The sequence below is a fragment of the Peromyscus eremicus genome, chromosome 9 (assembly GCF_949786415.1).
Source record: "Peromyscus eremicus chromosome 9, PerEre_H2_v1, whole genome shotgun sequence".
In the NCBI taxonomy this organism is placed as follows: Eukaryota; Metazoa; Chordata; class Mammalia; order Rodentia; family Cricetidae; genus Peromyscus; species Peromyscus eremicus.
The window spans coordinates 89,267,603-89,286,306 of NC_081425.1; the positions used below are offsets into that span (position 1 = coordinate 89,267,603).

Genomic DNA, 18,704 nt, shown 5'->3' on the forward strand with positions numbered 1-18,704 from the left:
GCTTGCCTGGGTGGAGATGATGAAGGAAAGATGGCAGCCTGACTATCCCAGGTGTCCCCAGCACAGAACCATGGCTACGAATTATGCAACCCTAACGTCATCTTTATCCATGGACTGCTGGAGCAGGTAAAGGGCCCAATTCTGAAGATCTAAAGCTGCAGGATCTCTATGACACAAGGCATCAACAGGATCTCCAAGAAGAGTACAAGTGAAGGTCCATTATCTATAGTGTAGAGAAGCCAGAGAGGCCAGAAACACTTACAAGAAAAGATGTATGGACTAAAGGGTGTACTGTGTGACTCACTGGGCCACACTAAAACTTCCTTGCCAAGACTTTTGTTTGTTTGTTTGTAAATTTGGGTTTTCAGTTTTCCTTTAAATTTTATTTTGCTTAGGACAGAGCTCAGATGTGATGGAAAGGATAAGGGGAAAAGTTGGATTGGGATGCATCATGTGAGACCAACAAAGAATAATAAAACATTTAAAATAAAAAATAGAAAAAACAGAGCTATCTGCCTCTGGTTTCCTTAAAATATAGCATCAGTGAAAAACCAGACTGTAGACAGACGAATTCCAAGATATGTTGGGACTTTTTTGGCCTTAACTATGAATGGGTTCAATTTCTTAAAGATGTATTTCTTTTATTTATATGCATGGACATTTTGCCTGCAGCAGGGCTGCACACCACATGCATGCAATTCCAACAGAGGCCAGAAGATGGCATCAGATTCCTGAACCTGGAGTTACAGTGGCTTTTTAGCTGCTCTGTTGGTCCTTTGGGAGAGAAACTACTCAAAATGCAGCAGCCATCTCTCCAGACCCTGCACTTGACTTTTGTCCTTCTAGCCATGTGTGCTATATTAGTTTGACTAAATCGTTCACAAGCAAAGAGAAATTTCAGGAGACCAGTAGGGACAAACACATGATGTAGGCATGCTAATTGTCTTAGGATACCAGGCATCCATGCAAGGCATTGGTGGGTTCAAGATCCTGCTCCACTGTCACTTATTGTCAGGGTTGGAGCAGGTCTCTAACACCTCATTCTGGATAACAAGGCAGATTAGGGCCATCTGATGAAAGGCAGATTTGAGAAGATCCTTCTGGTGTTGGAGGTGTGGATAGGACTCCCTCTTGATCGTCCAGCTAAGCAGTGTTGGGAGGAAGCCTCACACCAGCCAGAGTGGATGGAGCCTGTAGCAAAAGAGACATGAGAAGCATGTCTGTACAAGGATAGGAAATGAGAGGGACGGTGGATGGTGCTCTTTAACCACAGCTGATCTCACTGTGTCCTGAGGAAGGGTTTCTTCCAGATGAGTGCTTTATTTTTATGAAGCTCCCCTGGACCAGATCTGCCTTCTGAGACTGACAGTGAATCAGAGAGTTAATGTGTGGAGGAAGTAATCCTGTGGGACAACAAACTGGTGCTGTCAAACAAGGGTAGAAAGAATCTACTCTTTATGAATAAAGAACATAAACAGACAGAACATCAATACAGATACAAAGCTTATGAATTCCATGGATGACATGATCAGCTGGAGAGATGGATCAGTGGGCAAAGGTAACTTCTGCTAGGCCTACAGACCTGAGTCACTTTTCTAGGACTCACATGATTGAAAGAGAGAACAAACCTCTGAGAAATTGTCCTCTGATCTTACTACGAGTGTAGGTACATGGTCATGGTCCACAAAAGCTAATACTTTCTATTCCTAAGGCTTTCTATTTCTCATTTACCCTAGAATCTTTCCATCTGAGGCACTCTTTTAATTATATTACTCTGCATTCCATTTGAGAGATTTGGGACATTTGCTATTTTATTCTTGTTGCTGAGGTGTTATAAGATCTAAGAAGGCCAACAGCAAACCATCACCTGAAGAATGTTTAAGGGGAAGTGGCCACTGAGAATTTATGACATAGCTGAGACACAAACTACTCTAGAATGTCTTCTCTACATGCCTGGTGTACTATTCAGGGCTCTCTAGAGTAACAGAAGTTATAAAATGATCCTCTCTATGGAAAGAATATTTGTTAGAATGGCTTAGAGGCTGTGCTCTAGCTAATCCAACCATATTTGGCTATGAATGGAAAGTCCAGGAATCCAAGTCGGCCAGCACCCGGCTGGACTAAGAGGTGAGTCTTTATCTTCATACCTGAACACCACAGCCCCTAGGCTTTGGGCCCAAGGGGACAGCCCTGCTCCCCTACACTACCACCCATTGCAGTTCTGGTTTCAGTCCAGGTGGCAGACAGACCTCCTGCACACAGGTCAGTCTAGCACCATCCCCCATCAGACCCTGTAACCCAAGCCCCACCTCCCCCAAATCCCACCCAACCTCGGAGACTGCACCTGTTCCCTCAGACAGAGCCTGCCAGCACCTGACTGGACTAAGAGGCCAGTTGGCAGGCAGACCTCCTGCAGACAGGTCAGCCACCATCTACCACATGCTAAGACTGCAGCTACTCCCTGAGACAGAGCCCACTAGCACCAGTTTGGCTAAGAGCTGCTCCTTGAGACAAAAATTCCATCAGCATCGACCAGACCAAGAGCTCCCACTAGATCAAGAGTATCAATCAAGCCGGCCTGTGGTGGCGCACGCCTTTAATCCCAGCACTCTGGAGGCAGAGCCAGGCGGATCTCCGTGAGTTCAAGGCCAGCCTGGGCTACCAAGTGAGTTCCAGGAAAGGCACAAAGCTACACAGGGAAACCCTGTCTCGAAAAACCAAAACAAAAAAGAGTATCAATCAGACCAAGAGAGGCTCCCTCAGACACAGACACCACTTGCACCAAGTGGAGAAAGAGATGGGTAGACGCCAGTGCAAAAATACAGTCAACAACATAAAAACCAATATGGCTCCATATCCAGAACCTACATCAGCAAGACCTGAACGTCCCAACACAGAAGAAACAGAAGATATCTACCATAAAAATGACTTTAGGAAGATGTTAGAGATCTTAAAAGAGGAAATGAAAAATTTCCTTAAAGAAATCAAGGAAAAGTCAAACCAAAAGTGGGAAGAAATCAGTAAGTCCCTTGAAAGCCAAGAGAAAGCAATTAAACAAGTGGGGGAAACAGTTAAAGATTTCAAAAATGGAGACATTAAAGAAGACACAAATTGAGGTAATGCTGGAAGTGGAAAATCTGAGTAAATGAACAAGAACTACAGATGCAAGTATAACCAACAGAATGCAAGAGATGGAAGAGCAGATCTCTGACATTGAAGATACAGTAGAGGAAATAGATTCATCAGTCAAAGAAAACACTAAAGCCAACAAGTCATGACCCAAATTGTCCAGGAAATTTAGGACACCATGAAAGACCAAACAATAAAAGGGATAGAAGAAGGAGAAGAATATCAACTCAAAGGCACAGAAAATATATTCAACAAAACCATAGCAGAAATTTTTCCCAACCTAAAGAAGGAAATGCCCATAAAAATACATGGGGTCTGCATCAGCTCCAGCCTCCAGGATCCTGTCCTGTTTGAATTCTGGTCCTGATTTCCTTCAGTGATGAACAGTGATATGATAGCATAAGTCAAAAAAAACAAGTTCTTTCTCAACTTGTTTTTAGACATGGTTCTTCACTGAAAACAACAGAACCCTGACTAGGACACTGTGCATGTCAGAGGACATCATTCAGGAGTTGGCTCTCCCCTTCTACCATGTTTAGGCAGGTCTCTCTTGTTTCTAGGATGTACTATGTACTCCAGTCCAGCTGGCCTTCCAGCCTCCAGGCAATTTCCAGTCTCATCCCCGCATTACTCTGCCATGAGTGAAGGAATCACAGATGTGTGCCACTGTTCTAGATTTTAGGTGATTTCTAGGGGTTGAACTCAATAGACTTGTACAGACAATATATGTACTAGTATCCCCCAGTATTTCCAAAGCCCTTGCTTTTAAAACTTAAAATATTTTGCAAGTCCAAGTTTCCTTAGAAAAAAAGTATCTTAATTGGGTCTGGTAAAAACAAACCAAAAACATTACATATTTTCTTATACCACAAGGGAAGAATGAGCACAGAAATATTCAGATGGGAACATTACCAAAATTCAGCTTTACTTATTAAATCCCTACAGCCCAATATCCAGGATCTGAAACAAATATGTAACTGGAAGTTTCTCCAGTCCCACTGAGCCCCTTATAAAATAATCACTCAGAGGCTTGCTATTAATTATAAATTATATGGCCTATGGCTCAGGCTTCTTACTAGCTAGCTCTTATAACTTAACTCAACCCATAACTATCAATCTATGTATCACCATGTGTTCCTTGGCTTTACCTGCTTCCCATTACATGTTGCTCCTTGGGCAGTTGGCTAATGTCTCTCCTGCCTCTGCTTTCTCCTTTCCCTATCTCTCTTGGATTTTCCCACCTGGCTCCATCCTGTTCTGCCATAGGCCAATGCAGCATTATCTATTAACCAATCAGAGAAACACATATTCACAGTATACAGAAAGACATCCCACAGCACTCATGTGATTGATCTTCTGGGCTCCAAATGGATGGGGCATTCCTCCCTCTCCAGTTCCACTGCTTGCAACACATGCAGTGCAGCTTTTCTCAGGGTTAGTCTGGCTCCACTCCATATCTGTGCTTCCCCTCAGTAGATGGACCGTGGTCTTGCCATCCACAATATTCTATGGCACTCTTTTTACCTCCTCTTCCAAAGGGTTCCCTATGTCCTGAGGGGAGGAGTCTGATTGGAGAGGTCCAGTTTAGGGTTGAGTGTTCAAGTTCTCTTCCTCTCTGCATATTGTCTAGATGAGGGTCTCTGTATTTGTTCCCATCTGCTGCAGGAGGAAGCTGCTCCTATGATGGCTGAGAAATGCATTGTCTATGAGTATAGCATGATGTTGTTAGGAATCATTTTATTGCTATGTTCCTTAAGCAGAACAGTAGTATTTGGTTTTCCCCATGGACCCTAGCCTATCTAGTCTTAGGTTCTTGGCCAGTCAAGCAGTGCTGCATATGCCTTCCCTGTCAGAGAATGGGCCTTTAATCAACTCAGGTACTGGTTGATTACTCCCACAAGATTTGTTCCACTACTGCACCAGCATATCTTGGATGCAGTCACCATTCTAGATGGAGGTTTTGGAGCTGGGTTGGTGTTTACCTTTCTCCTTTGATAGTGAGCAGAGTACTCTTCAGTGCCATGAAATCTAGTCCATAAGTGGTGAAGACACTAGGGAGACACTAGCTTGATTTCTCCATGTTCAATGAGTTGTGTCATTATCATCTTCAGGAACCCCACCTTCCTGTCAGTAAATGGAGAGCAACCAAGAGCTTTGCAAAACCTTGGGTTGTTTGGGATCACCATTGGACACCTTGCACCTACAACTTGACTAGATGTAACCCATTGCCAGTATTGCAAGTTTCATTTGGTAACAAGAGATATCCAGTTGGGGCTTTGTCTCCCCACACTTTGGTTTCTGTTTGTTTTGTTTTTGGTTATTTGGGGTTTTTTTTGTGCAGGGCTGTTTCATCTAGATCCCCTTCATATATGTATATATTTTAGAGTGTTTTTACTCTCTTAGATTTCCATAAGATCCCTCAAATCGCCCTTAATTTTACCTCTCCCTCCCTATATTTACTTACCCCTTCTTCTCTCCCCCTCCTTGTTTGACCATCCTGTTCCAAACTTGATTCCTCATCCATCCATAACAGTCTATTCTATTCCCCCTTTATGGACATTTACCCACCCCCCTAGACCCTTACTCTATACTTAAACTGTGGTTATACAGATTGTAGCTTACTTATCTTTGACTCAACAGCTAACATCCATATGTAAGTGAAAACATACCATATTTGTCTTTTTGGGTCTGGGTTAGTTCACTAAAGATGACTTTTTCTACCTCCATCCATTTACCTGCAAATTTCAAGATTTCCTTTTTTCTTTTTTAACTTTTTTTTTAATATCCCATTGTATAAATGTACCTCATTTTCTTTATACATTCATCTGTTGCCGAATACCTAGAATGTCTCCAATTTCTGGCTATTATAAATAGAGCAACAATGAACATGGTTGAGCAAGTAAGTGTTTCTGTTGGAGGTGAAGCATCCTTTGGGTATATGCCAAAAGTGGTGTGTGTACTGGGTCTTGATCAATTCCCAGCTTCCACAGGAACAGCCACACCTATTTCCATAGTGGCCGCACAAGTTTGCATTCCCACCAGCAATGGGTGAGTGTTTCCCTTGCTCCCCATCCTTGCCAATATTAGCTGTCATTTGTTTTATTAATCTTATCTATTCTGACTCACGTAACATGAAATCTCAAAATAGTTTGATTTACATTGCCCTAAAGACTAAGGATACGGTACCTTTTTAAGTGTTTCCTATACTCTAGAATTTCCACTAGTGAAACTTCTCTGTTTAGATCTATAGCTAGTTTTTAATTATGTTATTTATTTTCTTGATACACAGGTTTTTTTGTTCTATATATAATTTGTATATATATTAGCCTTCTATTGGATATATAGTTGATGAAAACAAAACCTTTTCCCATGTTGTAGGCTGCCATTTGAAACAAAACACTACTAGTGGCAGAACATATAACGCTCTGTGGGTGAACCCACGAGTTGACAGACACATTGGGGTTATCAAAATCCATTAATGTTATGTAATAAAATATCCCTATATAATAATACATTTTTACAATAGTAATTTAATGAATATACTTTAATATATTTCTACTTGTTGTTTGAGAAATGCATAGGATGCATTTTGAAAATATTCACCACCCAATTCCTCCCATTTTGTCATCCCAAGTCTGCCTCTACATCTGTGATGCCCAATTTATATCTTCTTCATTACATTAATTTTTAATAATCCCAGGGGCAGACTCTTAAAGAAAACTGACCCAATTTGCCAGAAGCCATTACTGGTCCAAAGCTCATCAGTTAGGAATAGGGGCTCAAGGACCCTTCCCACTCCATGCTTGAATGTTGACCGGCTTGATACTGGACAATGACCACAACAGCTCTGAGTCATGGCCAGAAGACACTGTTTGCTCTAATCCTCCCTGACCTCTGGCTCCTACAGTCTTTCTAGCTCATCTTCCATGATGGTCTTTGAAACTTGTAGAAAGGGTGTGATGCAGATATGTCATTAAATATGACTGAAATCAATGAAATAAAAACAAAAATCTGAAGATACAGTGAAACAAAGAGTCAGTTCTTTGAAGACATTAACAAGATGGGCACACCTTTAGCCAAATTAACCAAAAGGAAAAGGAGGATGAAAATAATAAAACAAAGGAGGAAAACGGAGACATGGAGGGACTTTAACCCTTTAAAAATTTACACTCCACGAAACTGAAAAATCTTTTTAAAGAACTGATGAATTTTTAGATGTCTTTAATCCACCAAAATTATATCAAGATGGCATGAATGGTTTAAATAATTGAATACTAATTAATGGCATAGAAGCCATAATTAAAATCTCCCAACAAAAGATTTTCAGAGAAGGACAAATTCAGTGTCAATTTTGAACAGATATTTAAAGAAAAACTAACACTCCACAAACTATTCCATGAAATAGAAAAAGAAGGAACTCATTCAAATTCTTTTTTTAAGCCAGGGATACCCTGGTATTGAGAGAGGAAGACAGATAGGGTTAGGGTTAGGGTTAGGGTTAGGGTTAGGGTTAGGGTAAGCCGTGGGTGTGATTGATAGAGTGGATATTGCAATAGACTACAGTGTCCAGAAAGTTTATAATTGTTAAAAAAAGAGGCTACAAGCTGGAAGGAGAAGGAAGGATATGACAGCATGCCCTGAGAATATGGCAAGTGTTCTAGTTAGCTTTCTATTGTTGTGATAAAAGTTCAAAAAGCCAAATTGTGAAAGTGAAGGGTTTATTCATCTCACAGGTTGCAGTCCATCATTAAGGGAAGCCAAGGCAAGATCCCAAGGCAGGGGCTTGAAACCACAGAGAATGCTGTTTACTGCTCTACTTAGGTAGCTTTCCTCTGAGGCCCAGGATCACTTGCACACCCACAGAGGGCTGAGCCATCCTCCATCAGTTAGCAACAAGAAAATGCCAAAAAAGCATGCTTGCAAGCCAGTTTGATGGAGTAAAATCCTAAACTTCCTTTAACCTTAACCTTCCCTTAACCGTAGCCTTCCCCAGGTGCTTGCTTATTTCAGAGAACTCAACCCTCCTCCTCAGTGATAATGACCGAATTCCTTGACATGACTTTTCGTATTATTGGGTATGGATGTGAGGAGGGTAAGAGTCAATCTTAGGCAGTGTTTATAAAGTGAGTGTTCAACTCCCCATGGGTGAATTACTGAAAAAAATTCTTATGAAGCAGAGATAAATCTCTAGCTTTGGAAGGAGGGATGCTTAATGACTTGCCTGGTGTCAGAGGAGAGACTCCTGGAGAGGAAACCACAGCTTCTGCTCAGTTCATGGGCAAAGGCTTTGCCCCATGACATCAGCAGACCCTTTGCTGGGCATTCTATTGTATCCTGGACAGCTCTTGGAATCCCCAGTGATGTCACTAGTGTTGTAGCAACACTGACTGCCTTGAAGACATTAGTTCAGTGACCACAAGCTTGGCCTCTAGACATGCTGTCCAGACTCAGAGGTCTGTTTGGCAGAGGGAATGGACTGCCTGGAGAGACCAGAGTGACGCAGAAGGAAGCTGGTCATAGGTCTCCCTGGAAAACATGGAAAAAATGGTCCTGGGGCAGAGGCAGTGAGTTCTGGGAAGGAGCTGGGGAGCTTTCTGGATGTGGTGGGCTTCAGCTTTCCAGATCTAGGGCTCAAGAACAGGGAACTTCTGGGAAGGAGGCACAGAGGAATTAATGAGATTTCTGTACCATAACTGTGTTTTACAGCCACTGGAGTCCTTTAGTTATGTGCCAGTGATAACAGGGAAAGGAGAGTACCCTGGAAAACCCTAAGGTTCTCATACTTGACATCACAGCCACTAGCAGGGCAGGAGCCCCCAAGTGCTGCTGTCTTCCAGTGACCCCTGAGGTTTCTGAATTACCAGCCGTTGATGGCACACAGGTGTTCAGCCTGAGAGCTGTTAGATTCAGTGGACCTGGACTGAGACTGTCCCGTTCCTGCCAGCTCTGGGTGTCCTGGACTGTCAGTGAGGATGGCTTTGTGAATCTGACGACTATGTTTTGTCCCTGCATGGCTTTTCCATTAACATGAGACTCTGAAGCACAGAGCAAGGGACTTGGGCCTTCCTACACTACCCAAGTGATTATAACAGTAGCAATTATCTCCATGCATCTGAAAACACACGGCTGAGGGCTCTGTAGCCAAGGTGTATCCTCTACAGCTGTGAGTAAGCCTTAAGAGGCTGTCCACTGGGTCCCCATGTGCAGGGAGACAGAGGAAACCAACTGACTTCTAAGACATCCACCTCCCTATAGATAGATGGGAAACTGACATCCACAGAGGGGGAGACTCAAGTCTGGGCTTTCAGAGCCTGCCTGGGCAAAGACTCATCTGTCAGTCACTTTCTGTGCATCTTTCAGTGTGTCAGGATTAACTGAGATGAGGTAGTGTGTAGGGCAGGTGCTGTACCTTGACTTCTACAATTGGGTATTACTGAGATAGCTCACCTTGTCTAGCATGACTTGTCAGTGTGATATAACATCTGAAAGGACACAGTTTTCCTACATCACTCATTTCTTCTGGGGCCCATCAAGTATGCTTTTGAAGCCACAGTCCAGACTTCTTGTGAATTTTCAATCCAGACCAAACAGGGTGCTAGTTCTTCATTTCAGGACTGTCAGTAAATTCCAAAGTGTGAAGTGGGGCTCTGGGAAAGGTCTATGATAAAGAACCCCTAATAACCTGTCCTCTTGTGCCCTATGCCAGCCTCTCTCATGCTCCGATGGATGTTGTAATTTAAGCTGGCTGTGTCACCTTTCCTAAGGGCATGCACATTGTTACAGGAGGCTCCAGTCAAGGAATTTGGCTTTTGTGTAGCTCTAGGGGTAGCACCACTGCAGTGACACACTACATACTATCCCCATGACTATGACACATTTGATTTTCTGTACATGCCTTTGCATATCTGTGTGTGGCCTCTCACTAGCCATTCGTCTTTCCTCAAACGCCAGTGCAGGAATGGAGCCTTACACTTGTGGGAGTGTTTGCTCTTGTGTCTGAGGGCTCCTCTGGGGAACTCTGGTTCTTAGTATCCCCAGGCAGACATGTCACAAGTTGATAAGGTTATGGTATTTTATGAGGGCTAGAATGTATTCTGATGATGATTCGGGGTAATTTTCCTCATGGATTATGGGACTTATCCTTGTTCTGACAGGACACCCACAATCTCCCACCACACCCACATACTGTAACAGCCTTGGGGATTCTCCACAATGTGCTTGTTTACATCTGAAGACTGATCTTTCCTCCCCACCATCCTGACCTAATACCCTAGCAACCTTTATTTCTCATGTTATTAATTAGAGATCTGAGGAAGTGATGAGCCATTTTGCCAGATGTATTTGGAATACAGACTTCCAATTCCCATACTTGAAGTAGTAAAAATATTCTAATGAAGCAGAGAGAGAGATTCCTGGCTTTGTAAAGACGATGTACTGAAGTTCTTTCCTTATGTTTCTGGAAAGGCTCCTGAGAAGGTCAACATGCCTTTTTGTGCATTGCAGAAGAGCTAGTTAGTAGGTAGGTGAGGTCTGTGGAGGAGACCCTAGTAGTTCTTCCTCTAGAAATTCTATCTTATCCTGTAGAGCCTTTGGTATTCTCTGTGACGTTACCAGTGTTGTGGCAACACCACATGCCTGTGGGGTATTCGTTCCGTGTCCATAGACATGTTGGCAAGATTGAGCTGGCTGATTGGGAGAGAAAATAGAGAACAGAGAGAGACCAGAGAGAGCAGAAGGAAGCTTGCCTTTGGTCTTAGTGTAGAGCCTGGAGAAATAAATCATTTTGGGGAAGGCACAGTGAGTCCTGAGCAGGGGATTGGGAGCTTCATGGAGGAGGTGAAGTTAAGCTGGGCCTTCCAGTCTGGGCCTCAGCATCTGGGAGCTTCTGGGAAACAATGGGGCTATTCTGCTTCTCTGGGCTTCTTAAGAACAGACCTAGATTCAAGAGTCTCTCATGGTGAGTTTAGGAGAGCCATGAAGTATTCAGGCTGCAGCTGCCTTTCTGGGAACTCCTTCATTTCATTCAGACTGGCAAAGAGGGGCAGGAGGAACAGATGGACTAAGGAGCTGTCTCCCTCTGGGTAAGGTGTTGCTCCACTTCATCCTAGTGGATTCCTACAGTTTCCATGGGAATCTGACGCCAATAAGAAGGGAGGGAAAATGCTGGGCGGTGGTGGCACACGCCTTTAATCCCAGCACTCTGGAGGCAGAGCCAGGTGGATCTCTGTGCGTTGGAGGCCAGCCTGGGCTACCAAGTGATTTCCAGGAAAGGTGCAAAGCTACACAGAGAAACTCTGTCTCGAAAAACCAAAGAGAGAGAAAGAGAGAGAGAGAGAGAGAGAGAGAGAGAGAGAGAGAGAGAGAGAGAGAGAGAGACTTCTTACGGGCTGGAGAGATGGCTCAGTGCTTAAGAGCACTGACTGCTCTTCCATAGGTCCTGAGTTCTATTCCCAGCAACCACATGGTGGCTCACAACCACTTGTAATGAGAACTGGTGCTCTCTTCTGGCCTGCAGGGACACATGCAGGCAGAATACTGTATACATAATAAATTAATAAATCTAAAAAAAAACCCGAAAAAAGAAGAAGGGAGGAAAACTCTCCGGGCCATCTACCACAACCTCAGACATTCAGATGCTTTGGTCCTGGGTCAAGTATGATCAGGACTTGGTGCTGCTAAGTTCTAGGCACAACAGTACTTACCTACATATGAGCTCACACTGTCCTTCAAATCTACATGGCTGGGCTAGCTTATGCCTTCCAGAGTCAGGGGACTGCGTTAGGGAGGGAGACACATACCCAGCCATGGTGCTTGATACTGTAGCAGGGACATTTGGAGTAGTTGTTGGCTGCCAGCAGCTTTGACCTTCCTTGAAGTGTTGTGGTGGAAAAGTTCCCATCAGAGGCCCTGCCCCTTACTACAGAGGCTAGGTCCCAATACAAGCCTGAGGCAGTCATCTGCATGCCAGAGATTATATTCTAAAGAAATGGAGGAGTCAATTGTGCTTGATTTGGGGGAAGGCTGCATCCCATTTCAGAATTATACATGTTGCAAGTTTCTGAAGCTGTACCAGGCACATTGTCGAATGCCAGTACTCTTGGTGACACACACTGCAGTGCCCATGCTCATCATGGTGGTGTCAACTGTGGAGTAGGATTTGTATCCTGGTGTTATTGCCTGAAATCCCACTTGTATAACCCTAGAGAAATTTCAAATCTAAAGGGACATTTTTTGCTTTGAAAGCAATAGGCGGCATCTAGCTGTTGATGACAATGAAGACCACACAGTAGTCATCACAGTCCTTCCTGTTTTAGGAAGGAGTTTTTTTCCCATCACAGGATGTAAGGAGTAAGGAATACATGGTCTGGAGGAGTTCAAGTCAAAATTCACATGGTCTGAGACACCCTCCTCTTTATGACAGATCCAATGTGCTGTTGTTTTAGGCCTTTCTTCTTTTTCTTTAAAGAGCACCCATTTTTTACCTAAGGACACTTTTTTTTAAAACCAGAGTTACTATCAAACAAAACATAATTATTTGAATTTCAAATATTCAATTATAGAGAAAGACCAGATTCTTAAAGTACTGGGTTTCTAGCTGCTCCCCTCTTTCTGAAGAAACCACAGACTGGTATTTCATTCTATTTTAGCCATGCATGGCCATAACACAGCCACCGAGAGTCATCATGACCATGAGATCTACAGCTGATTCCCATGTACCTGGTGATTATTGCCACTCCTTCCTTTCAATCTCTGATGGAGCCATTTGCTCAAGAACGTTAGTAGATAGGACTAAGACTTTGATGTCTATTTTTAGATGTCAACATGATGACATCTGGGAATAATATAACCCCAAAATAGAGGGAACACCTGTGGTCTATTTATGCTTAATTTGAACTACTTTATTGTGGAACTTTGAGGAATGAAGTCACACCTTTAATTTGGATCTATAATCCAGATGTAATCTGAACCATTCCTTCTTCTGGAAGCCTATATAAGTACATGGAAAAAGGAAGCTTTTACTCTTTCCCTGCTTGCTCTCTCCTTGTTAGCACATCCATTCCTTCACTGATATTAGAGCCTACTTCTTTAAGATTCCAGCATAATATTGCAGACAGCTGAGAAACCCATTCTAAGAACTGAGAAACTACTAGATTCTTGGACTTCCCATTCATTTCCAGCCATTGTTGGATTAGCTAGAGCACAGGCTGTAAGCCATTCTAACAAATCCCCTTTTAATATAGAGAATCATTTTTATAACTTCTGTTACCCTAGAGGCCTGATAATACACCAGGCACATAGAGAGGACATTCTAGAAGAGTTTGGGTCTCATAACCATCTCAGCTTACTTACAAATTCTCCATGGCCGTCTTCTCTTAACCTTAGCATTCCTCAGGTGCTTGCTCACTTCAGAGAACTCAACTGTCCTCCTCCACATCATCCTAATCTAATTCCTTGACATACTTTATTTCTCATATTATTGAGTATGGTTGTTAAGGAGAGGAAGGTCCATTCTTGGGCAGTGCTTATAAAGTGAGTGTTCAACTCTCCATGGGTAAAGTAGTGAAAAGATTCTAAGGAAGCAGAGAAAAATTCCCAGCTTTAGAAGAGGAGGTACTACTGAATGGCTTCACCTGTATCACAGGAGAGACTCCTGGAAAAGAAATCTCAGCTTCTGTTCAGTTCAGGGAGAATTTGTTAGCCAGGAGGCAAAAGCTGTTCCTTGTGACATCAGGAGTCCCTTCTCTGGAAATTCTATTGTATCCTGGAGAGCAGAGCTCTTGGAATCCCCTGTGAGGTCAATAGTGTTGTAGCAACACCAAGTGCCTTTAGGATATTCGTTCAATGTCTATACAGTTTTTCTATAGACATGTTGTCAAGACTTAGGCATCTACTTGATAGAGAGAATGGACTTCGTGGAGATACCAGAGCAAGGCAGAAGGAAGCTGACCCTAGGTCTCACTGGAAAGAATGGAGAAATCAGTGGTCCTGGGGAAGATGTAGTGAGTTCAGGAAAGGGTCTGGGGAGCTTTCTGGGTGTGATAGGCTTGAGCCTTACAGGATCAGTCAGGAACTGGCAGCTTCTAAGAAGCAATAGGCTTATCCAGCTTCTCTGGGTTCCTAATGAGTAGACCCAGATCAAGAGTTCATGATGGTTAATATGACATATTCAGGAACTGACAAGACTGTAGCCTTTGTGCTGGGGACCCTCTGTCTCACTCTGAGTGGGGAAGGAGACACAGAGGAATGTTTAGATTTCAGTACCATCATTGCACTTCACTCCCACTGGAGTCCTTAGGGTGTGTGCCCACAATAACAGGGACAGGAGAGTACCCTGACAAAGCCTGAGCTTGTCTTACTTTACATTGTAGACACTAGCAGAGCTGAGGCACCAAGTGCTGCTGTCTTACAGTGACCCCCTAAGATTAAGAATTCACAGCTGTGGGTGGCACCCAGGTTTCCAGTTCAGCCTGAGAACTGTTAGATTCAGTGGACCTGGACTGAGACTGTCTCCTTCTTATAGGATCTAGGTGTCCTGGACTGCCAGTGAAGATGGCTTTGTGAATCTGGTGACTATGTTCTGCCACTGCATGGTTTCTCCATTAACATGAGACTCTGAAGCATCATCCAAGTGATTTGGGCATCCCTATACTACTTGAGTGCTTGTGAGAGTAGCAATAATCTCCAGTTTTATGTCCAGGGAACGACATGTTTGAGGGCTCTGAAGCTTGTATATCTTCTGTAGCTGTCAATAAGCCTTAGGAGGCTGTTCCCTACGTCACCATGTGCAGGGAGACAGGGGAAGCCAGGTAACTTCTGAGACACCCATCTCCCTATAGAAAGATGCGAGAACTGACATCTACAGAGGGAGAGACTCAAGTCTAGTCTTTCAGAACCAGCTAGGGCAAAGTTTCATCTGTCAGTCACTTCCTGATCATCCTTTAGCATGTCTGGTTTAACTGAGATGAGGTAATGTGTAGGGCAGGGGCTATCCATTGGCTTCTAGAATTGGGAATTACTGAGATACCTAACCTTGTCTAACACGGTTGTCAGTATGATATGACATCTCAATGGACATAGTTTACTCCACATCGCTCATTTGTTCTGGGGTTCACCAAGTATAATTCAGAAGCCACAGTCCAGACTCTGGTGAATTTTCAATCCAGGCTGAACTAGTGCTCGCTCCTCATTTCAGGAATGTCAGTAAATTTACAAGTGTGAAGTCCGGCTCTGGGGAAGGTCTAGGGCAAAGGACCCCTATTATCTCTCATTTTGCGCCCTTTGCCTGCCCTCCTCATGCTCCGATGGATGTTGTAATTTAAGCTGGCTGTTTCACCTTTCCTAAGGGCATGTGCATTGTCACAGTAGGCTCAAGTTCAAGGAATTTGGCTTTTGTGTAGTTCTAGGTGAAGAACCACAACAGTGACACACTACATACTCTCCTCATGATTATCACAAATTTTGATTTTCTGTAAATGCCTTGCAGTTCTCTGTGTGGCCTCTCAATAGCCATTCATCTTTCTTCAAACTTGAATGCAGGAATGGCCCATCATTCTTCATGGGAGTTTTTGTTTTTGTGTCTGAGGGCTCCCCTGGGGAACTCTGGTTCTTATATCTCCAGCCAGACATGTCACTAGTTAATCACACTTTTGGTATCTACAATGGCTGGAATGAATTCTCCTGAAGTTAGAAATAATTTTCGTCAACTATGGGACTTATCTTTGTTCTGATAAGACAAGACACCTCCAATCTCCCACCACACTAACAGCCTTGTGCATCCTCCACAAGGTGCTTGTTGCCTGCAGGGGACTGAACTTTCCTCTCCCCACCATCCTTACTTAATTACCTAGAAACCTTTTTTTCTTGTTTATTGACTAGAGGTTTCACGAGTTGGATGATCCATTTCCTGGGATGTGTTTGAAAGTGAGTTTTCAACTTCCTGCACATGAAATAGTGAATAAATTCTAGTGAAGCAAAGAGAGATGCCTGGGTTTGTAATGAGGAGGTGATGAAGGTCTTCCCATACGTTTTTCAGAAGGCTCCTGGGAAGGGCAGTATGGCTTCCAGTGAATTGCAGAAGATGTAGTTTGTAGGTAGGTGAGGGCTACTGCTGGTGAACCCAATAGTTCCTTCTCATGACTAGCTATTATACTCTGGGGAGTTCTTGGCATTCTCTTGATGTCACCAGTGCTGTGGGAACACCAGGTGACTGTGGGGTATTCTTTCACTGCCAGAAGACATGTCAGCAAGACTGAGAAGGCTGCTTGGGAGAGAGAATGGAGAACATGGGGGGACCTGAGAGAGGCAGAAGGAAGCTGGGATTCAGTCTCAGTGTAAAACATGGAGAAATAAGTGTTTTGGAGAGGGAACAGTGAGTCATGAAAAGAAGTTGGGAGCTTCTTGGAGGAGGTAGAGCTTGAGCTGGGTCTTCCATTACTGGGGCTTAGCATCTGGGAACTTCTGGGAAGCAATGGGCTTATCCTGCTTCTTTGAGTGCCCTAAAAACGGGGCCAGAGTCAACAATTTCTGATGGTTAGTTTGGGAGAGCTAAGCCTGCAGTGGCTTTTCTGGGGGATCCTTAATCTCATTTTAAGTGCAAAGGAGGGATAGCAGGAGCAAAGTGGTAACTAATTAGGTGTCCATCTCTGGGTAGGGTGTTGCTGCACTGCATCCTAGTGGATTCCATCAGTTTCCATGGGAATCTGATGCCAATAAGAAGAGAGGGAAACTCTCTTAGCCATGCACCATCAGACATTCAGATACTTTGGTCCTGGATACAGGTGATGAGGACTTAGTACTGCTAAGCTCTAGAGACAATAGGACTTGCCTGCACCACATCAGATATGAGGTTACACTGTCCTCCAAATCTACATAGTTGGGCTATCTTATGTCTTCAAGGGCTGGGGGACTGCATTAGAGAGGGAGGCACATGCCTAGCCATGGTGGTTGAGGACAGATTCATAGCTCACAGAACCTATTTGAGGATAATTGCCCTACTCTTTGGTGCCCTCAGTGGGTCCCTAGCATTTCCTCTTCCCGAGGCTTCCTTTTGGGACTATCATGGATTCTCCTGGCCCTATGCCATTCAAGTGTACAAGTTCACTTTGCTTTATCTTACTGCAGGGACTACTGGGAAGACACCAACTCAAACCTCCACCTCCACTGAGCAGGAGCAGCAGATGACAAAGTTGGAGAAACTCACCCTTCAGCTACAGAGTATAACATATGAGCGAATTGAACTACATGGAATCCTGACCAGTTATACAGATATGGATTTGCAGAACAGGTAGTCATTATGTGCACTTCTCTGCTGACCATCTTAACCCCACAGTGTGTAGCTAAGCTTTCCTGAGGAACAGGAGGCTGAACCTCCAGGGTGTCCTGGTGGCTAAACTTATTTTCCTGAGTGCATAGAATTTGGAACCTGGGTACATGTGAGATGGGGACACAGGCTATTCTTATTCATCCAAATGAAAAGCAGAGCCTGTGGCCTGAATCACAGTCTAAGGATAGGGACAGTAGCGTGTGAGCTCTCAACAGGCATTTCAAGAGGCCTAGACAGGTGTTGCCTTGTGGGAGATGCTAGGTTCTGTGAGTTTGTGGTGAGTCTTTGTACTTGACCAGCAGATGATTGTGACCAGCAGCTGGACAGGCCTGGTCCCATTCATCCATCTCAGTTTGTGGCTGGAAGGCCTGATGCTTATCACTGCTTCTCCCTTGTCCTACTCCTCATACTCTGAGGCAATTCCACCTACCTGCATTTCATGGGCAACCTGACTGTATGTGGTGTGTGTGTGTGTGTGTGTGTGTGTGTGTGTGTGTGTGTGTGTGTGTAGGAAGTAATAGCCTGATAGTTTTCTTGGATCCTCCTTATATTCTGAGACAGTGCAAACTCTCTGTACTTCATGTGCATTCTGAGTATATGTGGTGTGAGTGTGTGCATGTGTGTGTGTGTGTGTGTGTGTGTGTGTGTGTGTGTGTTAGAGGGCATGAGGTTGTGTGTGTGCACTCCGGGTATCTAGGGTCTGTGGCAGGGCCTGAGGATTTGCCATTTTCATATTTTCCAGGGGATGCCATTGATGACACTAGAGAGCTCCACTTTGAGAAGCTCAGGTCTTGGCCACTGTTCTCACTTTGGTGGAACATTGGAATCCCCTGTGGAGTTTATAAAGCCTTCCTGAAATTGGGACTCCTCCCTGGAAATACTCAATGTATTCTCTGGTCCTCTGCGCAGCAATAAGCAGCCAGGCATGATAATCCCTGTTGTAAAGACAGGAAAAATGTCACCATAGGTTTCTGGTGGCACCAGATATGTGGCACAGACTCCCGGGATCTTCTTGAAGAGGTAATCTATAGTTCCAGTTTTACTGAGGGTGCTCGTGCAGTCCTGAATAACTCCCTTGGACAACCTTTTTTTCTGGCCTGAGGACATGATAGAAAGTTTATTTAGCACCAGGAGGTCCCAGTGTGTAAATGTCAGGCTGTGGCATCCATGGGGCTGAGGAGTCCAGAACATAGCCGGATTCCATATGATCCTTGTGGCCTGTGTTCATGGGGTCCTTTTCTCCTGGGGCCAT

At 43.9% G+C, this 18,704-nt stretch overlaps 2 protein-coding genes across 8 annotated transcripts in view; one reads left to right on the forward strand and one right to left on the reverse strand.

Annotated features, from left to right (window-relative positions):
• The window catches only part of LOC131919648 (disks large homolog 5-like), a 110,244-nt gene that overhangs the window by 49,932 nt on the left and 41,608 nt on the right, over window positions 1-18,704 (reverse strand). The gene's annotated exons all lie outside the window — the stretch shown is intronic.
• Window positions 8,513-18,704, forward strand: part of LOC131919655 (disks large homolog 5-like) — a 41,306-nt gene continuing 31,114 nt past the window's right edge. For 2 of the 7 annotated variants that reach the window (XR_009381328.1, XR_009381329.1), the window contains exons 1-2: window positions 13,639-14,129; window positions 17,251-17,413. Coding sequence is in view for 5 of the 7 variants with exons in the window: in XM_059274052.1 (XP_059130035.1) it covers window positions 13,997-14,129; window positions 17,251-17,413 (296 nt within the window). In the remaining 2 variants the exon portion in view is untranslated. The other 5 variants (XM_059274054.1, XM_059274053.1, XM_059274052.1 and 2 more) reach the window with 5 other exon arrangements.